This window comes from Rutilus rutilus (genome assembly GCF_951802725.1).
Source record: "Rutilus rutilus genome assembly, chromosome: 23".
Taxonomy (NCBI): Eukaryota; Metazoa; Chordata; class Actinopteri; order Cypriniformes; family Leuciscidae; genus Rutilus; species Rutilus rutilus.
The window spans coordinates 5,023,807-5,047,000 of NC_140233.1; the positions used below are offsets into that span (position 1 = coordinate 5,023,807).

Here is a 23,194-nt window from a genome sequence, read left to right on the forward strand (position 1 = left end):
TTTATATTTATAATTAATTTTAACGGATTATAATGAATCAAATATTTTAGTTATTTTTAGAATTGACTGTAGCAGAATTAATAGTACAATTATTTAATCAGTTCATCCAATGAACAGAAAGCATAATCAATTATTAATTCTAGGAAATATATTATCTTCCTGGCCAAGAAAGGATAACCTTTTCCAACTAAAGTAAATAAAGTTCTAGCAGGGTAATAGCATAGGTATCGCTAGATCAAGATGTTTAAGTGACTTCGATATGTGGCAAACACAGGGACAATAAAGCGTCGATATAATGGTTTAATAAATGAAACTAGGGTAGGCTACACACACAACTAAACTAAGCAAAGATTGTATACAAAATCAAGAAAGTTAAGAAAAGTGAAGAAAGAGAGAGAGAAGAAAAGAGAATGGCAAGATTACAATCAGTTAACCACAACCAACGAGAAACATCATAGAATCAGGGTCACCTTGAAGGGCCACAATAACTTAGAAACTAAAGGCTGCGAACAGAATATTTTGATATTAAGAAAGAGGGGATTTGAAGACATTAAAGCAGTGATACATCATCTTTGGATATCAACATTGGAAGTTACTCTAACATAACTAAAGAATCATAACTAGGCTAATAAAGCATAGGGACATGCATAAAACACAGGAGAAATACTATAAACATTTGGGAAACGTTTGTGGGTAAGAATGGAGTAAATGTCCTTTGTGTATTGGAGTTTGTCTCTATAGTCTTTAACCAAATGGCTAGTGTCTCCTGTGCCGTCTTTGAGGCTTGTAGACACAGTCTCTTGCTGAGATCGTTCAGTGGAGCCGAAGTGATTACAGCCTTTGAAGAGAAACTGGTTTTAGGGCCGATGACAACAGGGGAGAGGGGGAAGGTTTTCTGATGTCTAGGTCATTCGTTACATATTTCCCCCCTTTCGAACGACGAGGTTCAGGTGGAGACATCGTCGGACGATGGTCAGTTGTATTGTGATGGGCAAGTGAATCAAGATGCTTGGGTCCCTAGTGGTTCCTAATTGACAGTCAGAGTTGCAGTGTTTTCACCAGTCTCTCACGGGTGTGGTAGTTAGAGACTGTGGCCACTGCAAGGTGTTGGTCCTCGGTCAGTTTCATCCTGTGCACCTGTTCTTGGCCCAGGCAGGACAGAAGTGATGGAGATGGTTTTCGAAGGATGCCATGAACACTGTGTTGTCTGAGCTTCTTTGGTCATCAACGGTGTGATGAAGTGTTGGCTCGTTCTGGATGTGGCGCTGTCACTTGGTGACACAATGGCTGTTTCTGTGTTCAAAGGCTGGTTAGCAGGGATATGGGTGAGGTCTTCAGTCAGAGGGCATTCTAGGTGGTCGTTGGCTTCAGGTCTCATGCCTAGTCATAGGAAGTCTGACTTGTCCCCTTCATCCTCAGCCGAAGTGATAACAGCCTTTGAAGAGAACTGGTTTTAGGGGCACTTTTATCTTATTTCCCCTTACTCAACATGTGCTTTTCAATACATTCCTGTTGTCTCTCGACAACGCTCTTTCATCATGCGCAGAAGGCAGTGCAATACTGCTAATCTGCGTCCCATTCGCTCATCCTCACACACTTTCTCTAACAACTTCTCTTCTACTCACACCAGTCTGGGAGGGGTGGGGGTGCAGGGCTTCTCATTTCTAACAACTGGAAATACTCAACTCTCTCTTTATGCAATAACAACTCGTTTGAATATCATGCTATTACACTTACAACTCCCAGTAAGATCCATATTGTAGTCATATATCGCCCCCGGGTCAGCTGGGAAGCTTTGTAGAGGAGCTGGATATGCTGATGTCCTCTTTCCCTGAGGACGGCTCCCCACTGGTAGTCTTGGGTGATTTCAGCATTCATCTAGAGAGGCCGTATGCGACAGACTTCATCTCTCTCCTAGCCTCTTTCGATCTCAAACGGCTCATCACCACAGGTACTCACACATCAGGCAACCAACTGGACCTGATTTACACACGCAACTGAATCGCAGACAACATTCTGGTGAGACCTCTCCATGTTTCAGATAATTTCCTCATTACTTTCAATCTACAACTCTCTACCCCTGCACCACCAACCCCCCTAACCCTCTCTCCTCCTTCTCTCCGCTAACCAATGAAGAAGTATCTAAACTTCTCTTCTCCAGTCATCCTACCACCTGCCCTCTAGACCCTATCCCCTCATACCTTCTACAAGCCATCTCTCCCACACTTCTAGCACTCACACACATCACCAACTCATCCCTCCATACTGGCATTTCCCCTACAGCATTCAAGCAGGCTCGGGTAACTCCACTGCTTAAAAAACCAACATTAAACACATCACTTGCAGAGAATTACAGACCTATCTCTGTCCTACCATTCATTGCGAAAACACTTGAACGAGTTTTTTTTTCAACCAAGTAACATCCTTCTTGTCTCTGAACAATCATCATCATTACAGCAAACCTATCTTTGCTGTTACTACTGTGTTGTCGCAGTCCTTCGGTCGGAATGAAAATAAATTATGTACCCAGCCGTTGGTGAAATGTCCGTGGGCTTTAAGAGATTTATAGTTTTTAAACTGTTCACTAGTATATGCGCTTATACAATGTCCAAGAATGAGGATGAGGAAAGCAATACGTGGTCAGCACTCCAGCTTATGGATCTATGTTTCACCACATAACGGTACCTGTCATATTTATTGAGTTTATTGCAGTACGCCATTTTCTCAGTTTTCTTGGGCTTCTCCAGTTTTGTGAGTTATTTACTTATCTCTACTCTTGTAATCTCTTTATAGTTAGTAGCTAGCGACACACAACAAACCCACGTGTCTTGACAAAGACCGATTGCTATATTATAAGGTGTGTTGGACATCGGCTGGATGTAACCGATCGGCGAGAGTAGCCGCGTGCCGGCGGGAGGAGCTGCAAATGGAGACGTGAAGTCGGACACTCTCTGCTTCCCGTAGTGACTGCTCATGTGGTGTTAGCATACTTTACCACAGCTGAAGTGAAATAAATGCAATATTTGGCAAATAATACGCAGATGTTTCAGAGACATTTTCATTCAATAGTTTATGTACTGCTTCATACAGCGTCTGTTTGAACAAGAATAAAGTTCAACATAAGCTACTATCAATGAAGTGGAGTCTACGTTTTTTAATCAGTTTTAATTTGATAAACATAACATCACAACTACATGAAAAGAGTGTTTACTGTTATAAAAAAACTGATTTGTGAGCTTTAGAGGAACTAAAGGTGTTCGAATAAACACGAAACACACGTGATCGTTGTCATGTGGTGAATCCGGCTAATCGTGGAACAGCTGTGTCGTCATCAGAGCTTGTGCAGCCGCTCTTGAGAAGCTGCGCTGGCTGAGTTCTCCGGCTACTCTCGAATCGCTCTCGCGGTACTTTGATGGCACACGTCACAGTCACGTGGCGTCGGTGCTGTATCAAGGCTGCGTTCCAGTCCACTTTTAGACACGCACTTGCGAACTTCCCTAAGCACTTCCCCTCGGGGGAATCCCTGCCGCCATTTTGAAGTGCGTTCCACTTCGTGAAGTGGACGAGGGAAGTTTATATGGACTGACCCTCGTTCCTTCGATTTTGACAGGGAGCGAGTCTACTTCATATGTACACTTCAGTTCATATGTCCCACAATGCAGTACGATTGTGACGTCACCACAGATCTCGTCTAATCACCACCACAACAAACAACTCTATGAAATATGATTTAAATTAATAATTTAAAACAACCCAAACACGCCTATATACATTTGGATACTGTATTAAACAAATTCTTAAAGGGGAAAAAATGTAAATAATAAATGAACTCCATAACTGATCCAAATGATCAAGGGCTTACTTAGGACGTTCCAATTCTATGGAAGGCCAAAACGTGTGAAACTGTCGTGTAAACACGTAATTACGTCGTGTTTTACTGACAGTTTCACACGTTCACAAGTCCAACAAGCCTATAATTTGTATACCGCACATGACAGCTTCACACACTCATTTGAAACGGATCTAGACTATGACGTCATCATATGACATGCAATTGAACTCAATAAAAAAATGTACACCACATGTATCTTATGATCATCACATATCTTATGAACGTAATCATTTTTAGGTTGTTTTTTTTTTTTACTTCTCTTTGAGTCTAACAGTAACTGTCAGTGACAGTGATCACTTGGTCACAGTGAAGTTGGACTTTTCAGTAAAAAAACACATTATATTTGAAAAGATACAAGTCAATTACATCACCAAATCGTCTACATGAGCCACTGATGCTTTAATATTTTATTTTATCAACAAGTATACAATGATTTGAGACACAGCTCGTCAGTAATCACACTCGGCTGTGATTGGTTCATCCCGACAGCGCCGAGAACAGTAACGAGTATCACGTGACAGTGGTGATGCTGTAGCTAGTATTTATTGCTCATGCTCCTTTATTTATGAATAATGGCAGTGTTGCGCTGGAAATGTATTTTGGATGATAAAAAAAACTATATATTATATGCAATCTATTTTCCTATGCCTTGACCAAAGCCAAGTAATCCTGTTTTTTGCATAAGGGTTTGCTGGGGAATGGAGAAGGCTATTCCTGCACAACCGGAGGCTGCAGTTCCAGGACCCCAGTGACAGCGCCACCTACCGAACAGTACGGGCTTTAGGGACTGTCAAAAAGAACAGATCCTGTGAACGCAGGTGACATGTCCCTGCAGACCTCGGGAGGATGTAAGTGTTCAGATAAGGAGGAAGAAGTCCTAATACTGCTTTATAATTAAAAAGGTGCCAGTGCATCCAACGCCGAATGGAGAGAGAGAACCACTCGACCCGAGAATACAGCAAACAGTGATGAGTGAGAGATTTTAAGTTTGTGATGAATCTTAAGGCTCCATGAAACACTGTGTCCAAAGCATGAAGACACTGGAAGGTTGAATGCATATATAAAATATCACCATAGTCCAAGACAGACAAAAATGTTGCATTTACAAGTTGTTTTTTAGCTTCAAAAGATAAACAAGACTTGAGTCTAAAGAAAAAAACTAACTTCGATTTCAGTTTTTTCACCAAATCTTGGACATGCAATGTAAAAGACAGTGATTGATCAATGGTAATGCCCAAGTATTTGTAATGTGACACTTCATTAGTGTCACATTACGACACATAACGAGCTCATCACAAAGGGCGTGGTGAGCTGGAACCTGCTTACGTCACGTGCCACCACTTACAGACACTGTCTGTACCACCGCAAACATCCAATAGGAAAATTCAACTGCAGTAGCCACCGTTCAACCTGAAGAGTGCAGCACTCAGCCGTTTTTACACCATATATTGTAGAATTAAAACACTTTATACCCAAATGTCAAAAAAGTTATTCGAATCAATGAGCAGCACTAATTAAGCCCCATTCTTACAGGTCATTAACTAAAAAAAGTTGGTTTAGGGTTTAGTTACCCTTTAAGATGGACGACATGGACACCAATCACGAGAATACTTTTTGTGCGCAAAAACAAACAAAAATAACGACTTTATTCCACTATTCATTTCCTTCTCTCTGGGCCTCGAGTGAGTTCACGTAGTGTTTTTGCGCAGCGCTTCTGTGTTGTACGTCACACGCATCACACACATGACCGGCGTCGGCCAATAGTGAGCCTACGTGGTGACGTGTAACACAGACGCGCTGCGCAAAAACACTACGTGAAAAGACTCGAGGCCCAGATAGAAGGAAATGAATAGTGGAATAAAGTCGTTATTTTTGTTGTTTTTTGCGCACAAAAAGTATTCTCGTCGCTTGATATACTTAAGATTGAGCCACTGTAGTCACTTGGACTATATTAACGATCTCTTTAATACATTTTCTGGGCCAGCAAGTTTCGGTCACCTAGAAGTCTATGGAGGAGTGAGCCAGCGCTCAGATTTCATCAAAAATATCTTAATTTGTGTTCCGAAGATGAACGAAGGTCTTATGGGGTTGGAACAACATGAGGGTGAGTAATTACTGACAGAATTTTCATTTTTGGGTGAACTAACCCTTTAAGTCCTATTGTACCGAATTTTGGTTGTAGTTCCACCAGAGTTCCACTGGGGGCGATCGCCCATGAGTGCAAAGTGAATGGGAGTCTATGGAGCTAGACGGCTAAATTTGTCTCTTTCACCCGATTGCCGTTGAGAAATCTCAGATTTGATTGTAGGTTTTGCAAGTTCAACATGGGTTATAGGCCGAAAGTTGAATGAACGAGTACTTACGTCCTTTCGATTTCTTACAGGTTGAGTTGTTGTTGCCCATAACATGCTAGCATTCTGCTAATGAACGCTGATTGGTCAGTGAAGGACTGATTACGACCAGAGATACCGCTCGATGGCATCGTGGTATCCGAAGCGGGACCAGAAACAAACAAAACAAAAACTCTTCTAGCACGTGTGTTTACCTGTGTCAGCTGTGTTGTCGATGCCTCAAGAGAAAAGAAAGTGCAGAGCGTGAAAGCACCAGAGTGACTGAAGGATTGCCGTAAAGCAGTATCTCTGGTCGTACGATGTGTATGACGTCATTGACATTTTAAAAGACTTTTTAAAGCAAATAAGTGACTCTAAAAAATCTAACACCCAGCAATGTGTAATTTCTTTGCATCTCCTTTCGAATACAACATTCAAATTACTAGACAAAAAATTATATCCTGAGAAAAGTGGATTTTGAGGGGTATAGCGCCATAGAACTCAATTCATTCTGCACTCGTCCTGTGAGCGCCCTCATGTGGAGCCAGAGTGAAACTGCAACCATTTCAGAAGCCGGAAGTTTACTGAGAGTGAAACTTCTCGCCTTATTAGACATTCTCTGCTACAACTGGGGTAATGTTTTTGATCAGTCGCTGAGCAGGACCGCTGCAGACCGGCGCATGCGCACTAGCGCCAGTGCGGTGTTGGGAACTACAGTTTCAGAAGTCAACAGCAAACCCGTTTTCTAGTGCTAGGTTCACATTCTCTACTCATTGTAATCTAGCAGATTGAATGTTATCAAGTTTAGAAGAGAAGCGCTATTTTGTTGTGTAGATCACAAATATCATGATTAAATCGGACAATCTGTTCTCCCTTCTTTCTTTTTTTTGCGACATGCATGTGCATGTGACATGCAGGGTTGGTTAACCAGGAATTCTGCTCAAAATGCAAACGATATAGACCGATTAATCATTTTTGCTTGATACCATATACAAATGACTCGGACAAAATTTGTTAATCAGAAAAAATTTATTTGCTCAAAAAACTTCCATAAACTGTTGAAAAAAAAAAATCTCATCTCATCTTGACAAAATTATATAACCCTTTCTGGTAATATTATCTGGCATTATTTTGAGTTGTTAACATGCATTTCAGGACCATTTTACTGCAAACCCTTTTACACGTTTGTTTCAAAAAGCTAGGACTTTCCGATGCTAAAAAAAAAAAAATCAACCATGTAAAATTTACCAGTACTAGTAAAACTATTTTGATTTGACCGTTTACAATCAGTAGCCTAAAAAGCCTGTACACATGAACAATGGTTATCAAACATTTATGCAGCGTTCAACAAACCTACATCACCTTCAGTCTTACGATTAAGACAATAATAGCAATGTTCTCCGTGTCCGTCAAGATTCCAAGGTCACGATTCTAATGCTTCCATGGAATTCTGGGTGCATGTCATTATTCTTTGGCACTAATAAAGAACGCAGAATAAAATAAAAAAATCTAATTATATTTTAGGAATGATGCTTTTGAAGTCTTCAGTAGAACTATAGAGGAATTGCATAAACCCTCACATGCATGTAAGGCATCATTGCTATGAGAAGGGTTTGAGTTCCTTTCATGATCGTTGTTTTATTGTAATTTAAGGACACTGATCGCTCCTGTATCACTCCGGATGACAGGGGAAACATTAAATTACTTTATATACAGCATAACCGAGGTCAAAAAGGATACAGGAAATGTTCTGCATACATACAAATATACAAACTCACTGATGAACATTTAAACTTCATACCTTCAAAAAAAAAAATAATAATAAACCACATAAAAGTAGTGCCTCTGCAGTCTAAAGACCAAACTGGGACCAAATGAAGATGCAGAACCAAAGCAGGTGATCGAGGGCAACGTTTGTGAGCGTGGCTGGGCTTTGGGTTCTGGATGAGCAGGAAGTGATGCGTGATTCCTGGCTCTAGTTCCTCTGAAACGAGCTCTGGGCGGCACTGGTGGCGGCGGTGGCGGCTGCGCTCTGGAAATTGCGGTTCGTGAGGACGCCCTGGGAGAACTCCTGCTGGGCCTTCTGGAAACTGGCACCAGTGCGACGGTAGTTGGAATGAACCTGGAAAACACCAGACACGTCAAGCCAAACCAAAGAGCCACAGATTTCCACTAAAAACCTCTGAGCTACTTACTCACCATTTTCAGTAAAAAGATGGACAGCGCGGCACTGGCCGTGAAGAAGGCCGCCACCACCATCATAATGATGCCGACCGCTCTATTAGAACTCATCGCCTCTATGGCAGTGATCCAGCCGCTGGAATCAAGAAGAACAGCGAGTAAATAATGTATGGTTGATCCGGCTAAATGATGCTTTGCTACTACAAATATGTCCATACAAATGAATATTTCAGATTTTCTATTGTGAGTAGATTTTTTGGGTTTTTTTTTTTGCATGCAATATATACTATTTGTTTTGTTTAGAATGAATGGAATAAAAAATAAAAATAAACATTTTAATGTTTACATTTAATTAAATTACATTCTGTTATTATAAAATTAAATTTTATATATATATATATATATAATTTTATATATTTTACTAATACTAAATGTATTATATAAAATATGTATATATACATTTTATTAAATTCATATACACAAATATATTTATTAAATAAATTCATAATAAATAAATTAAAACGATAACTATTCTAAAACATGTTAAATATTTCTCATTTTTACAATATATACTGTTTTATTTAGAATGATCTGAATTCTAAAAACTTATATATATTTTATATTATACATTTTTTTTATCTCTAATTGTATTCTATTAAATACATATATATATATACACATTTTATTACATTCATATACATCATCATACATATATATATATTAATAACATTTTAAATATATACAAATTTAAAAAGAAAACGATTCTAAAACAAATGTTATATATTTCTAGCTATATTCTACAATAGCCACATGTCTATTTTTCACATTACATGCACATGAAATACAGATTTCAGCAGTATTTATGAATATTTATGAAAACTAAACAAAATTGAATTTTTAGTTTATAAATCAAACTAGCACAGATATGCAGGAAATCCCCTGTATAACCAATTATACAGTTTAGCCTCATTATTCACAAATATTTAAATGTCAGAATGCTGCAACTGACCAATCAGAATGAAGAGAGTCTCATTTTAACATTATTCTACTGAGAATACTGAGTACTGAGAAATCAAGCACTTTTATTTCAGGGCAAACGCGCTGCTTTAAGAGGAAAGGATAAAGCAAGAAGTTTCAAGAGCAAGAGGACATACTTCAGATAGGAAGCAAGAGTTTTAAAGGAAGTCCAACAGCAGAAAACCGTTAGTTGAGGAAGAGACACTGGTCAAAGAGAAGAAGAGAAAGCTGAGTGTGAGAGAGACATCTGTCACAGAGGAGAACAGACAAACGGTGCAGCTCACAGGCGGTGAGCCTCACTTCTGCGCTCAAATATTCCTTTAACACTCGCAATAGTGGAACAACAACTACTAGTGAATGACTGTAGTCCAGAATGAAGCTGTGAAGAAATGAGTTTACTCATACCTGTTGCCCCAATTGGGAATGCCCACGCTCTGAATCACAGACACCACGATCTGAGCGAAGAAAATGAAGAAGAAGAAGAAGAAATTGAAGGAGCTGTCAGACCTGAAAGAGAAATAAATATACGAATTATCGAAGTGACAGAAATGTGCTGACAAAATCCTATAGGCATCACGTCATCAGGGGCCGGATTCACCAAGATCCTCACCAAACAGCCGCTGTGGCTCGAGGTTTTCCGAAGTTACTAGCCTCAATTTTGACATTGATAACATGGGGAGAAACTGCCATATAGATATTTTTTATATTATCTCATAATTTGACAGCAGGTTTGGTAGGGCTGGGTATCGATTCAGATGTTCCAATTCGATTCGATTTTGATTTGCAAGCTCTAAATTCGATTCGACTCAATGAATATATATTTAAAGGTGCATTGCGCAAGTCTCTGAGTTTTTGCAGAACTATGCCCCCTTCTGGCGACACGCGAAACTGCAACCAGAGTTGTGCACGCGGTTATGTGGAGTTTGCGTTGGGGTTTGGGATGAACTAGAAGCCGGTCTCTTTGAATCCATCTTCTACTTTTGCAAAAGTCGCTTGAGTTGTCTTCGCTGATGCGGATAATGGCGGCGAATACACAAACCTGCCAGACATAGCCAGGTGAGCGTGAACGCGCATGACGTCACGCCCAGTCGATTCCGTCCCGAATCCCTCTTATTTATTTTACTGTACAGGATTATAGAGGCAATCGCAGTGATCATAGAAGGGCTCATTCAGCCCATCAGGCAATTGTTTAAGCATGTATGGGTTAGAAAAATGGGTATTTTTAACATGAAAAGTTGCTTAATGCAAACCTGTATATTAAACTCTTTTTATTTTAGGTACACGTGGGTACATTAAAACAGAATCATATTTACCTGTGCCCTTCCTGTCTAACAGGTAGGACATATGCAGAAATTGAATAAAGTTATCAAACAGTCTGCGCTGCATTAATTATAAATTATACATAGACTAATCCTTATTAAAGTTACAAAAGTTCTTTAGTCAAGAGCAGTGAGTGTTTTTCTCTGTTCTTTGATTAAAGGGACACTTCACCCATTTGCATTAAGCTTTGTATTGTTAGAAACCCAGTCATATATTATAATAAATGTGGATTTTTCATCCATTTTTCCCTGAGATGGGAGAAATAAGGATTTAAGTGTTTTACTTCCTGCTTATTATGACGTAAAAATCATCATTTTGCGTCATAATAAGCAGGAAGTCACATTTCATTGAAAAGTGTAGAGACTACAGACACTCGTTCCTCATCTTTCCCAGGGGGCGGGAACCGCTCACGCTACAGGCCTATTACAGATCAGTGGGTGGGACTTGACTTTCTGAAAACTAAAAGCAATATCCTCCATCTTGTTTGGAAGCTAAGCTAACAGGCGCTGTGGAGACAGATGTAAAGTTATGACAATAGCGGAGGAGAGTGCTCAATATGATATAGAGGAAGAGGATTTCAGAAGTCTGATGCTTGAATCAGGTGTTTGTGGCTACCTTTACAAGCCGCATTATAGCGAAGAGCAGCCGAGGCAGAAGACCTGCCTGCCGCGGACGAGGAGCCCGGACTGGCTCGGGTTAGGGCGGACTGGTGGCGCCGGTGATCTCACTATGCAACTACGAACCGCTACGAACACAGAGATAGAGTCCGACTGTGGCAAAGAATTTCAACAATGACAACTTCTCCTGGATGAAATCTCTGAATCAGACGAGGACACGGACGTTTGTGTTGTGAATCAGACGAGGACACGGACGTTTGTGTTGTGAACTATCCTAGTTTCGCACCGCATCTGACTGAACATCCAGGTAACGTTACAATGCAATAATTCACCACTTCGAAAGAAATACAAATGAAGAGTAATTCACTAATGAGTTCGCCAACTAACTAGACATTTTGTGTGAAATTAATTTCAAGCTCTGGTGGTAGCTAGCCTTGTAGACGGAAGAGTTATTTCTCTTAGGCAGATATGCGCTTTCTGGATTAGTGGGAGTGGCTTGCGCAGCTGTGCAATGTGGTGCATTGTGGGAGTTGGTGTCTTTCATACAAATGCGTCCTGAAGTTACTTTCTTTATTTCCTCGGCCAAGAAGGCACCAAATTCAAAATTAATTTTACATTTCGACTACATATATGACCCACTTTCAATAAAGATCAATGTTCCCATGGGTGAAGTGTCCCTTTAACTTTAGCGACAGATATAATTAGTGGCTGCTGTGTACTGTCCCTTTAAGACCAGCCGCTGCTGACAGGGACGCGGATCTCACACGCGCCTCATTCTCTCACGAGTCACAACTCTTCACGTTCATCATAAGACTACTCTTATGTTATGAAGATACTCGACAAAAAGACATTTTGGCATAATTGTGTGTGTTATTGTTCGTTCAAGCTCGAAAGAGAACTGTTTTCTGGGCTGTCTTGTGCGCACGCACGATATCAGCGCGAGTCTTTCTGTGTGTCACAGTCAGGACATTCACAGGCAGCGAGCTCTTTTTTCGTCTTATCGCACATGAATGGTTTAAATTTGCATGAATTAGATTGGGATCATGTAACACTAGCCAAAGGATGGCAAAAATTAACAGATGCGTTAATAGCGTTAAAGCTACAATATGCAAGAATTTTTTGCCGCTAGAGGGCGCTACATTCCAAACAACAACAACGGCATAGCTTGATGACGATATGAAGGAGCGTGGAATGATGGGAACTGTCGTTTTAAACTCCACCGTGGATGTAAATCAGTCAGACGGGAATCGAAAAATCATGTTCATGGATGAGGCTAAGTTCTATTTTTATAATGACATGCTTTTTGTGGCGAGGGGGGCGTGGTTCAGCGCGGTCTGTAATGGGAGAGAGAAGAGACGAGCAAGTAGGTCAAGTGCAAATGACGAACACCTGTGTCTTATTGCTGTGATCCGCGTGGAGAGACCGCTTTTAAGCCGCGCTGGAACGAGAGAGACTGAAGAGAAAATTGGACGCAGAGAAAGAAAACCGGTGGATCCGAGCTCTCATTTTTGAACTGTTTTGTGCCGTCGCGGTTGCCACGGTGAATGCGCGTTGTGTGCGACTTTTGTTTGTTTTGCTTTATTTTAATAAAGTACGAGTCCCAGTCACGCCGACCCGTCTTCTTCCTTCCTGACTCTTAAACCTCATCACACTTTTATTTCATTAAAATGAATTAACCGCAAGAAAAGTAAGGTGTAATACTATATTGGTTATCATAGATGTTACTGTATGTCGAATTCATTGTTGTGATAACGCTGCGCAGTTTTACGTGTTCTAAACAATTGTTGTAAAAGTACATTCGAACATACCCACATCATTTGCCAAAATACTGATTAATCTTTATGTATAACACATGCTATATTTATTTACATGGCCATAAACACCAGACGTGATAAACAATGTCAATAAACTAAACACAAATCTAAAGCAATAATACTTCCCTTACATAAACATAACTATTACCGAATGCTACATTTGGAAAATATAAAATTAAGCATGCTTTGTCGACAGAACCAGCTGCAATCGGTAAAGAATAATTGTGTTCCATAACGACTGCACGAAACAAGCTAACGTTTGTTGCTTGATAGACGCTACAACTACAACTTCCGCATTTGTCCAGGACTCCACGCAGTACGAGCGGAAACCGAGGGTAACGCGGATATGACGCAATTGACTGGCGACTCCCAGCTCCCCCCTGCTCTAACGCCCCGTTTCCTTGGTTAAAATCGCAATTTTCTCACAATTTAAAAATAGTTGGAAACATTTGGAATATTGTAAGTAATCAACTTAACAAAATATATAACACTGGCCTTGAGATTATGGGATATTTTAATGCAAAATTCTTGCATATTGTACCTTTAACAGTCCAAATTTGTTTATTTCATAAAAAAATAAAATAAAATAAAAACGCAGCATTTTGCGTCATATAATTGCGTAGGCTTGACATCGCGATTGCGATATGATTAATCGTGCAGCACTAGTTTAGGTTATTTTAAAATCTCACTGCATTAGCTATAAAATGGAGTTTGCAAGCCTATGAACTGTGGAGGAAAACTAATACTGGCTTTTGGGTAATAGATAAATAAATAAGGAAAAAAATCAATTCGTGGCGTTTGAGAATCGATTTTGAATCGACCACATTTTAAAAAACGATTAATCGAAAAATCTATTTTTTTGCCCAGCCCTATTTATTAGGCTGCTGTCACTTTAAGAGCTGACGCACTGATCCATTATACTGTTACACATGCATTTTCTTTCTCAACCGTTTACATTAACTTAAGACATAACTGACTGTGTTTACGTGAAAACTCGCCAAGACCGGCATTTTGACATTATGTTGTGTGTATTTGAATGTTTAAGCGCAATAAGCAGCAAAAAAGGACTCAGTTTATTTCAGGTTTTTGGGAATACACAAAATTCTTATCTTTATTCTTAAGTTAGAAAATAAGAAGAAAACAGCAGTTAAAGGGATAGTTCACATAAAAATGAAAATTCTGTCATCATTTAGTCACCCTCAAGTTGTTTCAAACCTGTATGAGTTTCTTTCTTCTGTTGAACACAAAAGAAGATATTTTGAAGAATGTCGGACCCCTTTTTTTTTCCTACTATGGACCCCATCTTCCTTTGTGTTCAGCAGAAGAAAGAAACTCATACAGGTTTGAAAACACTTGAGGGTGAGTAAATGATGACAGAATTTTCATTTTTATGTGAACTATTCCTTTAAGAATCATTTTTTTACAAATATTTGGTGAATCCGGCCCCAGGTTGTGTCATTTGAACACATGAGTGTATATTAAAGGAGAGACTCACCGGAAGGCTTTATAGACGGGCCTGTACCAGCAGAGGAAGGAGCACGGGGCGAACAAGATGAACCAGAGGATGGAGAGGCCGAAGTCAACGCCTGCTCCTGAGTTAGTGGTGAAATACGCCAGACAGGCCAGGACGTTCAGAAACAGCGTCACACACTGCCCTGCACGGACACACACACACACACACACACACACACACACACACACATCAAACAAGAGCAATGCCTGACACAAGCTCAGCTCAATCTGATAGATCAAATTCATCCAGTCCTAAAGCTCAACACTGAAAGTCCAGTTTCCCTTCACAATACAGAAGTTACATGTATTACAGCGAGTTTGAAACGCATTTACTTCCTTCCTTTAAAAATTACGTCAATGGCGGGAACGAGTTAATCTGATGTATTTCTTTGTTTATTGGATATATACAATAGTGAATATGTTTATATCAGTTTATATCAGTTTTGTTATTAACTAAAACTAAATAGTAGTAAAATAGCAAAAAATATATTAGAGTATAATTAATAATAAAGTTATAAAACAGAAATAAAATATAAATATTACCTTGAAAATGAAAATTGAAATGGCAACTAACTGAAATAAAATAATAAATACTTAAAATTGTAAAGCTAAAACTGAAATAAAAGGAAATTAAAGCTAAATAGAAACTAATACACATGACAAAGGCACATAACTGAAATTAAAATGAAAACTCACACATCCACAGGTAATACATCATCTTGCAGAGTCTCTGATGCTCCTGCGGGATCTCCTCAGAGAAGTCCTGGTAGAAGCAAGGCTTGATGGGAAAGAATTTGGGGAGAGGAGGCCAGTTGTTCTGTTTGCCTGAGGAGAAACAGACGCCCATATCACACAAAACTCGCCAAACACTCACAACAAATAAAGGCATAGCTATGTCTGTTGATTTATGCAACTGTGTGCGTTCAGATGTGTGTGCAAACACACTCAGAAGGAAATACTAGTATACTGTGCACTAAACACTGCATACTATTATTTTTAAAAGTAGCATTTTGTAATCAGTGCCAGAGTTATCATTGATAACTTGTAACAAATTAGTGCTGTCAAACCGATTAATCGTGATTAATTGCATTATAAAAGTTTGTGTTTATATAATATATGTTTGCATTATATGTGTGTGTTTGTATATATACAGTATTTGTGTATATATATATATATATATATATATATATATATATACACACACACGATTAATTGATTTGACAGCCCTAGAACAAATAAAACTATAAAACCATAAAAACATTTTCATTACTTAAAATAAAATAGGTGAGTAAAAAAAATTTGTTTAAAATAAATTATTGATTTTAGTTAGTTCACAGTACATTAATTCATGTTAACAAAAATATTAACAAATATATAACAAATATATATTATTAAATGTTGAAATTAACATTAAGTAAATGCTGCATAAGTTTTGTTCATTATTAGTTCATGTTAACTAATGAAACCTTATTTTTAAAGTGCTACCATAAAAACTCAATATTGATTTTATTTCAGCCAAGGCAACATTTCTCATTTTTGTTCAGTTTAAGATGAAGTACTGCAATAACTAAAACTAAATCAACTAAAACTTATATAGACATATTTAACACAAAACAAAAATTAATAAAAATAGCAAAAACGCAAGAAAATTACCAAAAACTTAGAATTAAAATGAAACTGGAAAAACATAAAAATAGAATCTAATTCAAACCATTAACAAAAACTGTAATAGTATATAATATAACACTAATAAGAGCATAACATGCAGTGATAAATCTATTAAACATGCAACATGAGCCCAGATGACACCCAGTTCTCTCACACTTTAGTGTAGTTTTGTATATAAATGTCTTAACTCGTGGCAGTCTGATTAAATCATGTCTCAAGAGCATGAACACTGTGGCTGTAATTACAAGTAGTTTATTCATCACACACTGTGGGATCCTGCACCTCATGCAAACGCGATGGCGGATGATCGTGGTGTACACACTGCAGGATCAGAGAAGTGTGTGTTACCTGTAGTCGCTCCTTGGCTCTGAAGCTCTTGTTCCCGTCGATCGAGCTCGGCTGCTTTCCTCTCCAGCTCCTCCTGCTGTTTGAGCAGATTGACCTGCGCAGCTGCAGCCGTGGCCTGCGCACACCATTCAGTTCAGTTCACCTTTATTTGTATAGCGCTTTTCACAATACACATCATTTCAAAGTGGCTTTACAGAAAGTGCATGAGTCACATTACAATTTAAGAGTGATCTATAACTGTCTAAGTTTTGTATTTCAGAAATGTACATATAGAAATCACAGTTAGCTAAAAATGTATTAATTTAAACAATGTAATAATGTAATGTTGAAACAATGAGTTCATTGAAGTAATGAATACTGGTTTGTTAACAAATGATTATGACTTAGAAAATACAGACAGAGATAGACAGGGAACTCTTACAACCTTTGAAGACACGTGCGTGCGTGTGTGTGTGTGTGAGTGTGTACTATCTTTGTGAGGACCAGTTTGAGTTTTAGACCAGTGGAGTGAGGACAAAGAGAGTAAAGTGAGGACATTTTGGCTGGTCCTGAATTTCTGAGAGCCCTTTAAAGGCCTGTTTGTGGGTCAAGACTTGGTTTTAGGGATAAGGTTATGATGAGGTTAAGGGTCGGTTTAGGGTCAGGGGTCGGGTTAGGCACTTAGTTGTGATGGGTAAGGTTAGGGTAAGCGGCTAGAGATTGCATTGTGTCAATGAATGTCCTCATAAAGATAGAAGTACAAGAAAGTGTGCACGTGTGTGTGTGTGTGTGTGTGTGTGTGTGTGTGTGTGTGTGTGTGTGTGTACAATCTTTGTGAGGACCAGTTTGAGTTTTAGACCAGTGGAGTGAGGACAAAGAGAGTAAAGTGAGGACATTTTGGCCAGTCCTGAATTTCTGAGAGCCCTTTAAAGACCTGTTTGTGGGTCAAGACTTGGTTTTAGGGATAAGGTTATGATGAGGTTAAGGGTCGGTTTAGGGTCAGGGGTCGGGTTAGGCACTTAGTTGTGATGGGTAAGGTTAGGGTAAGCGGCTAGAGATTGCATTGTGTCAATGAATGTCCTCATAAAGATAGATGTACAAGAAAGTGTGCACGTGTGTGTGTGTGTGTGTGTGTGTGTGTGTGTGTGTACAATCTTTGTGAGGACCAGTTTGAGTTTTAGACCAGTGGAGTGAGGACAAAGAGAGAAAAGTGAGGACATTTTGGCCAGTCCTGAATTTCTGAGAGCCCTTTAAAGACCTGTTTGTGGGTCAAGACTTGGTTTTAGGGATAAGGTTATGATGAGGTTAAGGGTCGGTTTAGGGTCAGGGGTCGGGTTAGGCACTTAGTTGTGATGGGTAAGGTTAGGGTAAGCGGCTAGAGATTGCATTGTGTCAATGAATGTCCTCATAAAGATAGATGTACAAGAAAGTGTGCGCGTGCGTGTGTGTGTGTGTGTGTGTGTGTGTGTGTGTGAGACGCTGACCTTTGGCCCGGGATCCACTGACGGCTGCAGGACCGCAGGTTGAGACGGGACGCTGGAGGCCGGGATGGTGCTTCCCTGACACCAAAAAAACATCATTATTGGGTTTTTATTCATGAATAACAAAATGCAAAGCATTGGTGTTTTGTATCAAACTGCTGTTGCAGCTTGAACACATGCACACATTGTTAACCGTGGTAAAACCAGCTTATTGCTTTATTACATTAGAGTTCAGAGCACAATTACACAACTCTGATAAAGACACTGGTCTTACACACCCAGTGGAATAATGTTCGTTAGACTCACCGAGTTGCCATCAGGAAACGGACTGAAACTTTCTATGCCATCGATTGAAGAGTTCGTCACCTGAGTGACAGACGGATCCTGGAAGAGATGGACACAGTATTATTATTAGACAATAATTATAATTAATTATTATAATACTCACTATACCAATCAAATCATCATATTAGAATGATTTCTGAAGGATCATGTGACACTGAAGACTGGAGTAATGGTGCTGAACATTCAGCTTTGATCACAGGAATAAATTACAGTTTACCACATATTCACATAGAAAATAGTTATTTTAAATTGTAATAATATTTCACAATATTACTGTTTTTACAGTGTTTTTCATTAAATAAATGCAGCCTTGGTGACCAACTGTGTGTGTGTGTGTGTGTGTGTGTGTGTGTGTGTGTTTGTATAAATATGTATACATGAAATATTAAATAATAAATATTATATTAAATATTAAATAACTGAATAATATAATTTCACAATAATTTATATTATAAATATTATTAATATTATAATATGATAATGTTTAAATGGCATTAATTCAATTATTTAATAATTAATATATATATATATATATTTTTTATTATTATTATTTCATGGATCCAAAACAAATGAATCCAAATCAAATCTAAATTTATTTATAAAGCACCTTAAAAGCCACAGATTGAACCAAAGTGCTGTTTAAAATTAATGTAAATGCATCCAATCCAAAACTAACTGTCCTTACAAAGGCCTCATTAAACAAATACATCTTATGACGGGTCGTAAACATGTTTAGAGAGAGGTGGAGGATCCGAGACACTGGTAAACCAATCACAGCTCAGAAATCCCGATCTCCTTCCTGACCGAGGACTTCACGGAGCGGCTGGTTTTGCCGTCTTTTGAAACTGAATTGAAACCATGATGCAAGTGCGTCACAAGTTTTATTGAGTCACATGCCTCAATTACAATACAGTGACATCATCATCATCATCATCATCACAGCGAGGTGAACAGGTCACACTCATCCAATCATATTTCAGATATCTCTGTGGCCACAATGAGGAAGTCAAATCCTGATATCAGTTCTCATCCTTCCTTACACTAATTCACTGATACACTCCATCAGTTCACGACTGCAGACCACAGCAGCCACACACACACACACACACACACACACACACACACACGGATCGGACGGAAGCTTTTCATTATACTGAGGCATTTGAGATTCATTTCTGCATTTCTTGAGTGGAGTGTTGTTTGCTCATGTTATCCTCTGCTATAGGCAGATGAGAACAACATCATCTAAATCTGTGTGTGTGTCGACTCATCTAGAAGACTCTCGTTCACTGATTATTAATGTGGATCCCCAGCCAATCATTAATCACATCTGACGCTGCATCAGCCAGTCAGAGCAGGACTTTAAAGGAAGCAACTTAAATATTTACCCAGTGCGGGACACATTAAACACAATAGACATGGAGAACTTCCTTTGTCCTCAGGAGGATCTTAAAAGGCTTGAATCAGGAAAAATCGAATTCATTGTCCTATAAAATCACCTTTCAGAACATAAAACTTCCACCCCATCAAAGTATCTAAGCTACAAAAATTCTTCAGAAAGTTGCACAGAAAAAAAATGACAAAAACACTTTGAAATACAGAGTAAGTGCGTTTTGAGCGCGTCTCTGCCGTCTGTCCTGACAAACACACCTGTCAGAAATTCAGAAATTTTCAGAACAGAAACATTCAGAAATTTTCAGAAAAATTCAAAAATTTTCAGAAAAATTCAGAAATTGTCAGAAATTCAGAAATTTTCAGAAAAATTCAGAAATTGATATTCAGAAAAATATACACTGTATATATTTTTTTATATTAATCCATATTAAAGTTACTCAGAGAAAAGTAAATCACTCACTTATCTTGACTATGTTCTTTGACTAACAGCAATAACTCGGACGACAGCAGGAATATTAGGCTACTGTCACTTTAAGACCTGATGCACGGATCTAATATACTGTTACACGCGAGTTTTCTTTCTAAACTGTTTATGTTCACTTGACCGACTGTGTTTACGAGGATATTTTGACCTCATTTTGTGTGTATTTCTCAGTTCAAGCTCAAGAAGACGTGAAAGAGAACTCAATTCAGTGTTCTCGTGCCGAAATGAGTTTCTCTTTCGTGTCTTCTTACGCTTGAGCGGTTTAAAACTATAAAAGCGCACACAGGATTCGATAAGTGGAATCAATTATTAAGGTCTAAAATCTGAAAAAGAACAAAAACGTCCGTCACTATTCAATCAAACTGTGATGTTTTGACAGTACATCTCATGTGAGTGACAGGTTGACCCGCCGCCGTCATCAGAGAAGAGAAGTTACTGCAAGAATGAGGGGAAGTTATTCTGATTAAAAATTATATTTCAACACAAAAACAATGATGTGCACGGATACATAATTTCTTTATCAATGCTGCACTATTCTATTAAAAATAAAAATAAGTCAGATTTCTCGACAGCCGTTCTCTTCTGGCCATAACAATCAACAGGTAATATGATGCACATTATGAAACATGACATACAATGTGAAAATGGACACTTTCATGGATCAAAACCATCAAACTCAGCAGAAAGTCACTGCATGCATCACTAAACATCTGAATTATGATTCTACTCCAGCAGACAAGCGATCTGTGTTTCCCGTCGAGGGGGAGGAGGTGGAGCGCAGGAATGTTTGCTTTGTGCATAACTCAATATTCTGCTGCATTAAAGAAACAGATGGAAACTATATGAGACGCCAGACAATGAAGACACAACAAAGATGCCAGATGACAAACAGACTGTACAAATATCACTGTAAGCAATCTGTGCGCAGGTGGCACTTAAACTACACTTAATGTCAAATTAATTGAGAGATTACAACATATTTTTACTTTTATAATTGTGCATTTGTCACACAGCAAGACTATTGAATTAACTGCAAAAAAAATAAAAATCAAACATGTTAATAAATGCAACTAAAATATACACATTTTACATTCATATTTTAACCCAACATTTTAATGTGGATTAAAACGGCATGTTATTTGTCAAATATCTTGTCGAAATCCTGACCTGTTAAGTGCATGTAATGCATATAATGCATCATTATTATTTAATGTAGCATATATAATGTCTATTTCTTATTACAGAGCATGCCATATTTTATTTTGTATTTAAAAATTGTGCATTTGAATGCAATCTATATTCACATTACACATAGAAGCTAGAAAATCTAGAATCTCACCATAGATAAAAAGCTCATGATAGCAAACACACCATTGTGAGATCTGACTTTTTTGCAGTGTACAATGCATTATTATCAGTCACGTTTGTTGTTTTCATTCAATAATCAAAATGCATTAATGCAAATCATGTTGTGCAGAAAGCATAATGACAGCCCTGCATGTCTTGATCAGGACTCTTGAGTTTTGTCTGACGCATTACAGCTCGATGATGTGGCGCATTAGTGCTGATGAAGAGAAGAATAGTCGAGCACAGGTGATCAGAGCCTCACTCTCGCTGTGTGACTCACAGAGTTACATTCAGGCGGTTATGATGTTATTACAGCACTTTACAGTGTTGTGACATTAACAGGAGTGGCGCTCTGGCCTTCAGCGTGTCATCCAACCTGCGCGGATACACACACACACACACACCCTTCCCCAGCGACAACTAACAAACTAACAAACTAACACCCGCATCAGAGACCATGACACGTCAACGGCCGGGCCGGGCCGGGCCGAACCGAACCGAACTGACCCAAAACTCCCATCATCATCCTCATCAGCACAAACCCTATGAAACTCCCCTAAACACCCGTTTAAACGCGTCAGAAGCGCGTCTCACCTGGAATGGATTGACATCGACTGTCTCTTCAAACGGGTTTGAGTCAAATCCCGACATTGTGAGGGACTTTATCCGTCTTTAGAGTCCAAACTGAGCGGCACCGGAGAAACACTGCGAACTCTGCTGTTTCCTCTCCGCACTTCCGTAGTGAGTGCGTGACGCGCATGCGCAGCAGATCTGACTGTGACGTCATCATTTTTTTTAACGATTATTACGATTATTGGATGTCTTATTTGGATTTTATAACTCTTGACAAGAATCTAAAAGACAAGTACTTTCTTATAAATCTGTTTATTTTTCTAGCCAAGTGTTTTGTACACAAGTGTACATTTTTGTCTGTCTCTTTTTGTTAATTTTTTGCTAAGACCTGAAATGTTATTTGGGTACTATCTCTTCTTCCAACAATGCCAAAGCTTTAAAGTCTGTTACATTGTGCACAAAGTATAATATTTATGCTTTTTTTAAATGAAAAAAAAAAAAGGAACTCTCTCCCTGGGTCAGTTTATTATTATTTATTTTTATTTTTATTTTTATTTTTTGTCTGTTTATTTTACTTGCTTTTTATTTCACTTGCTTTCACTGGCTTTTTGTCTACTGTTTATAATTATATTATTGTTGGTTAATTCTGTTTTGAGTTGTAACTATGTATTTGCGGTTGTATCTGGTCAATACAATAAAATAAAAAATTATTATTATTAAGATTATTGTGAGGTAAACTTTTATATTCTGCATGAAAAAACTTGATATCCAGAAAACAAAATGTTCTGACTGTCAACCTAAATCTGACTGTCAATCTCTTATTTAATGAACTCGATCTCATAAAAATACTTTTTAAAATAATTATCAATAAAAAAAATAGCACTTAATTAC

At 38.5% G+C, this 23,194-nt stretch overlaps 1 protein-coding gene across 1 annotated transcript; it reads right to left on the bottom strand.

Annotated features, from left to right (window-relative positions):
* Nucleotides 1-7,232: 7,232 nt before the first annotated feature.
* scamp2 (secretory carrier membrane protein 2) lies at nt 7,233-22,509 on the bottom strand. Its single transcript, XM_084396533.1, has 9 exons — nt 22,325-22,509; nt 18,466-18,543; nt 18,163-18,237; nt 16,700-16,814; nt 15,380-15,508; nt 14,667-14,826; nt 9,826-9,927; nt 8,422-8,539; nt 7,233-8,344 (listed from the first exon to the last, which is right to left on the bottom strand). The coding sequence occupies exons 1-9, from the start codon at nt 22,379-22,381 to the stop codon at nt 8,198-8,200; spliced, it is 981 nt and encodes a 326-aa protein (XP_084252659.1). The 5' UTR covers nt 22,382-22,509; the 3' UTR covers nt 7,233-8,197.
* Nucleotides 22,510-23,194: the final 685 nt, after the last annotated feature.

Bases quoted from the DNA above. Each gene is read 5' to 3' on its own strand.
- scamp2 (XM_084396533.1), bottom strand. From the start codon at position 22,381: ATGTCGGGATTTGACTCAAACCCGTTTGAAGAGACAGTCGATGTCAAT. The intron at 9,928-14,666 runs GTGAGTCTCTCC...TTTCTCTTTCAG, and splicing joins CCCGTCTATAAAGCCTTCCG to GTCTGACAGCTCCTTCAATT. The intron at 8,540-9,825 runs GTATGAGTAAAC...TCTTGATTCCAG, and splicing joins ATTCCCAATTGGGGCAACAG to CGGCTGGATCACTGCCATAG.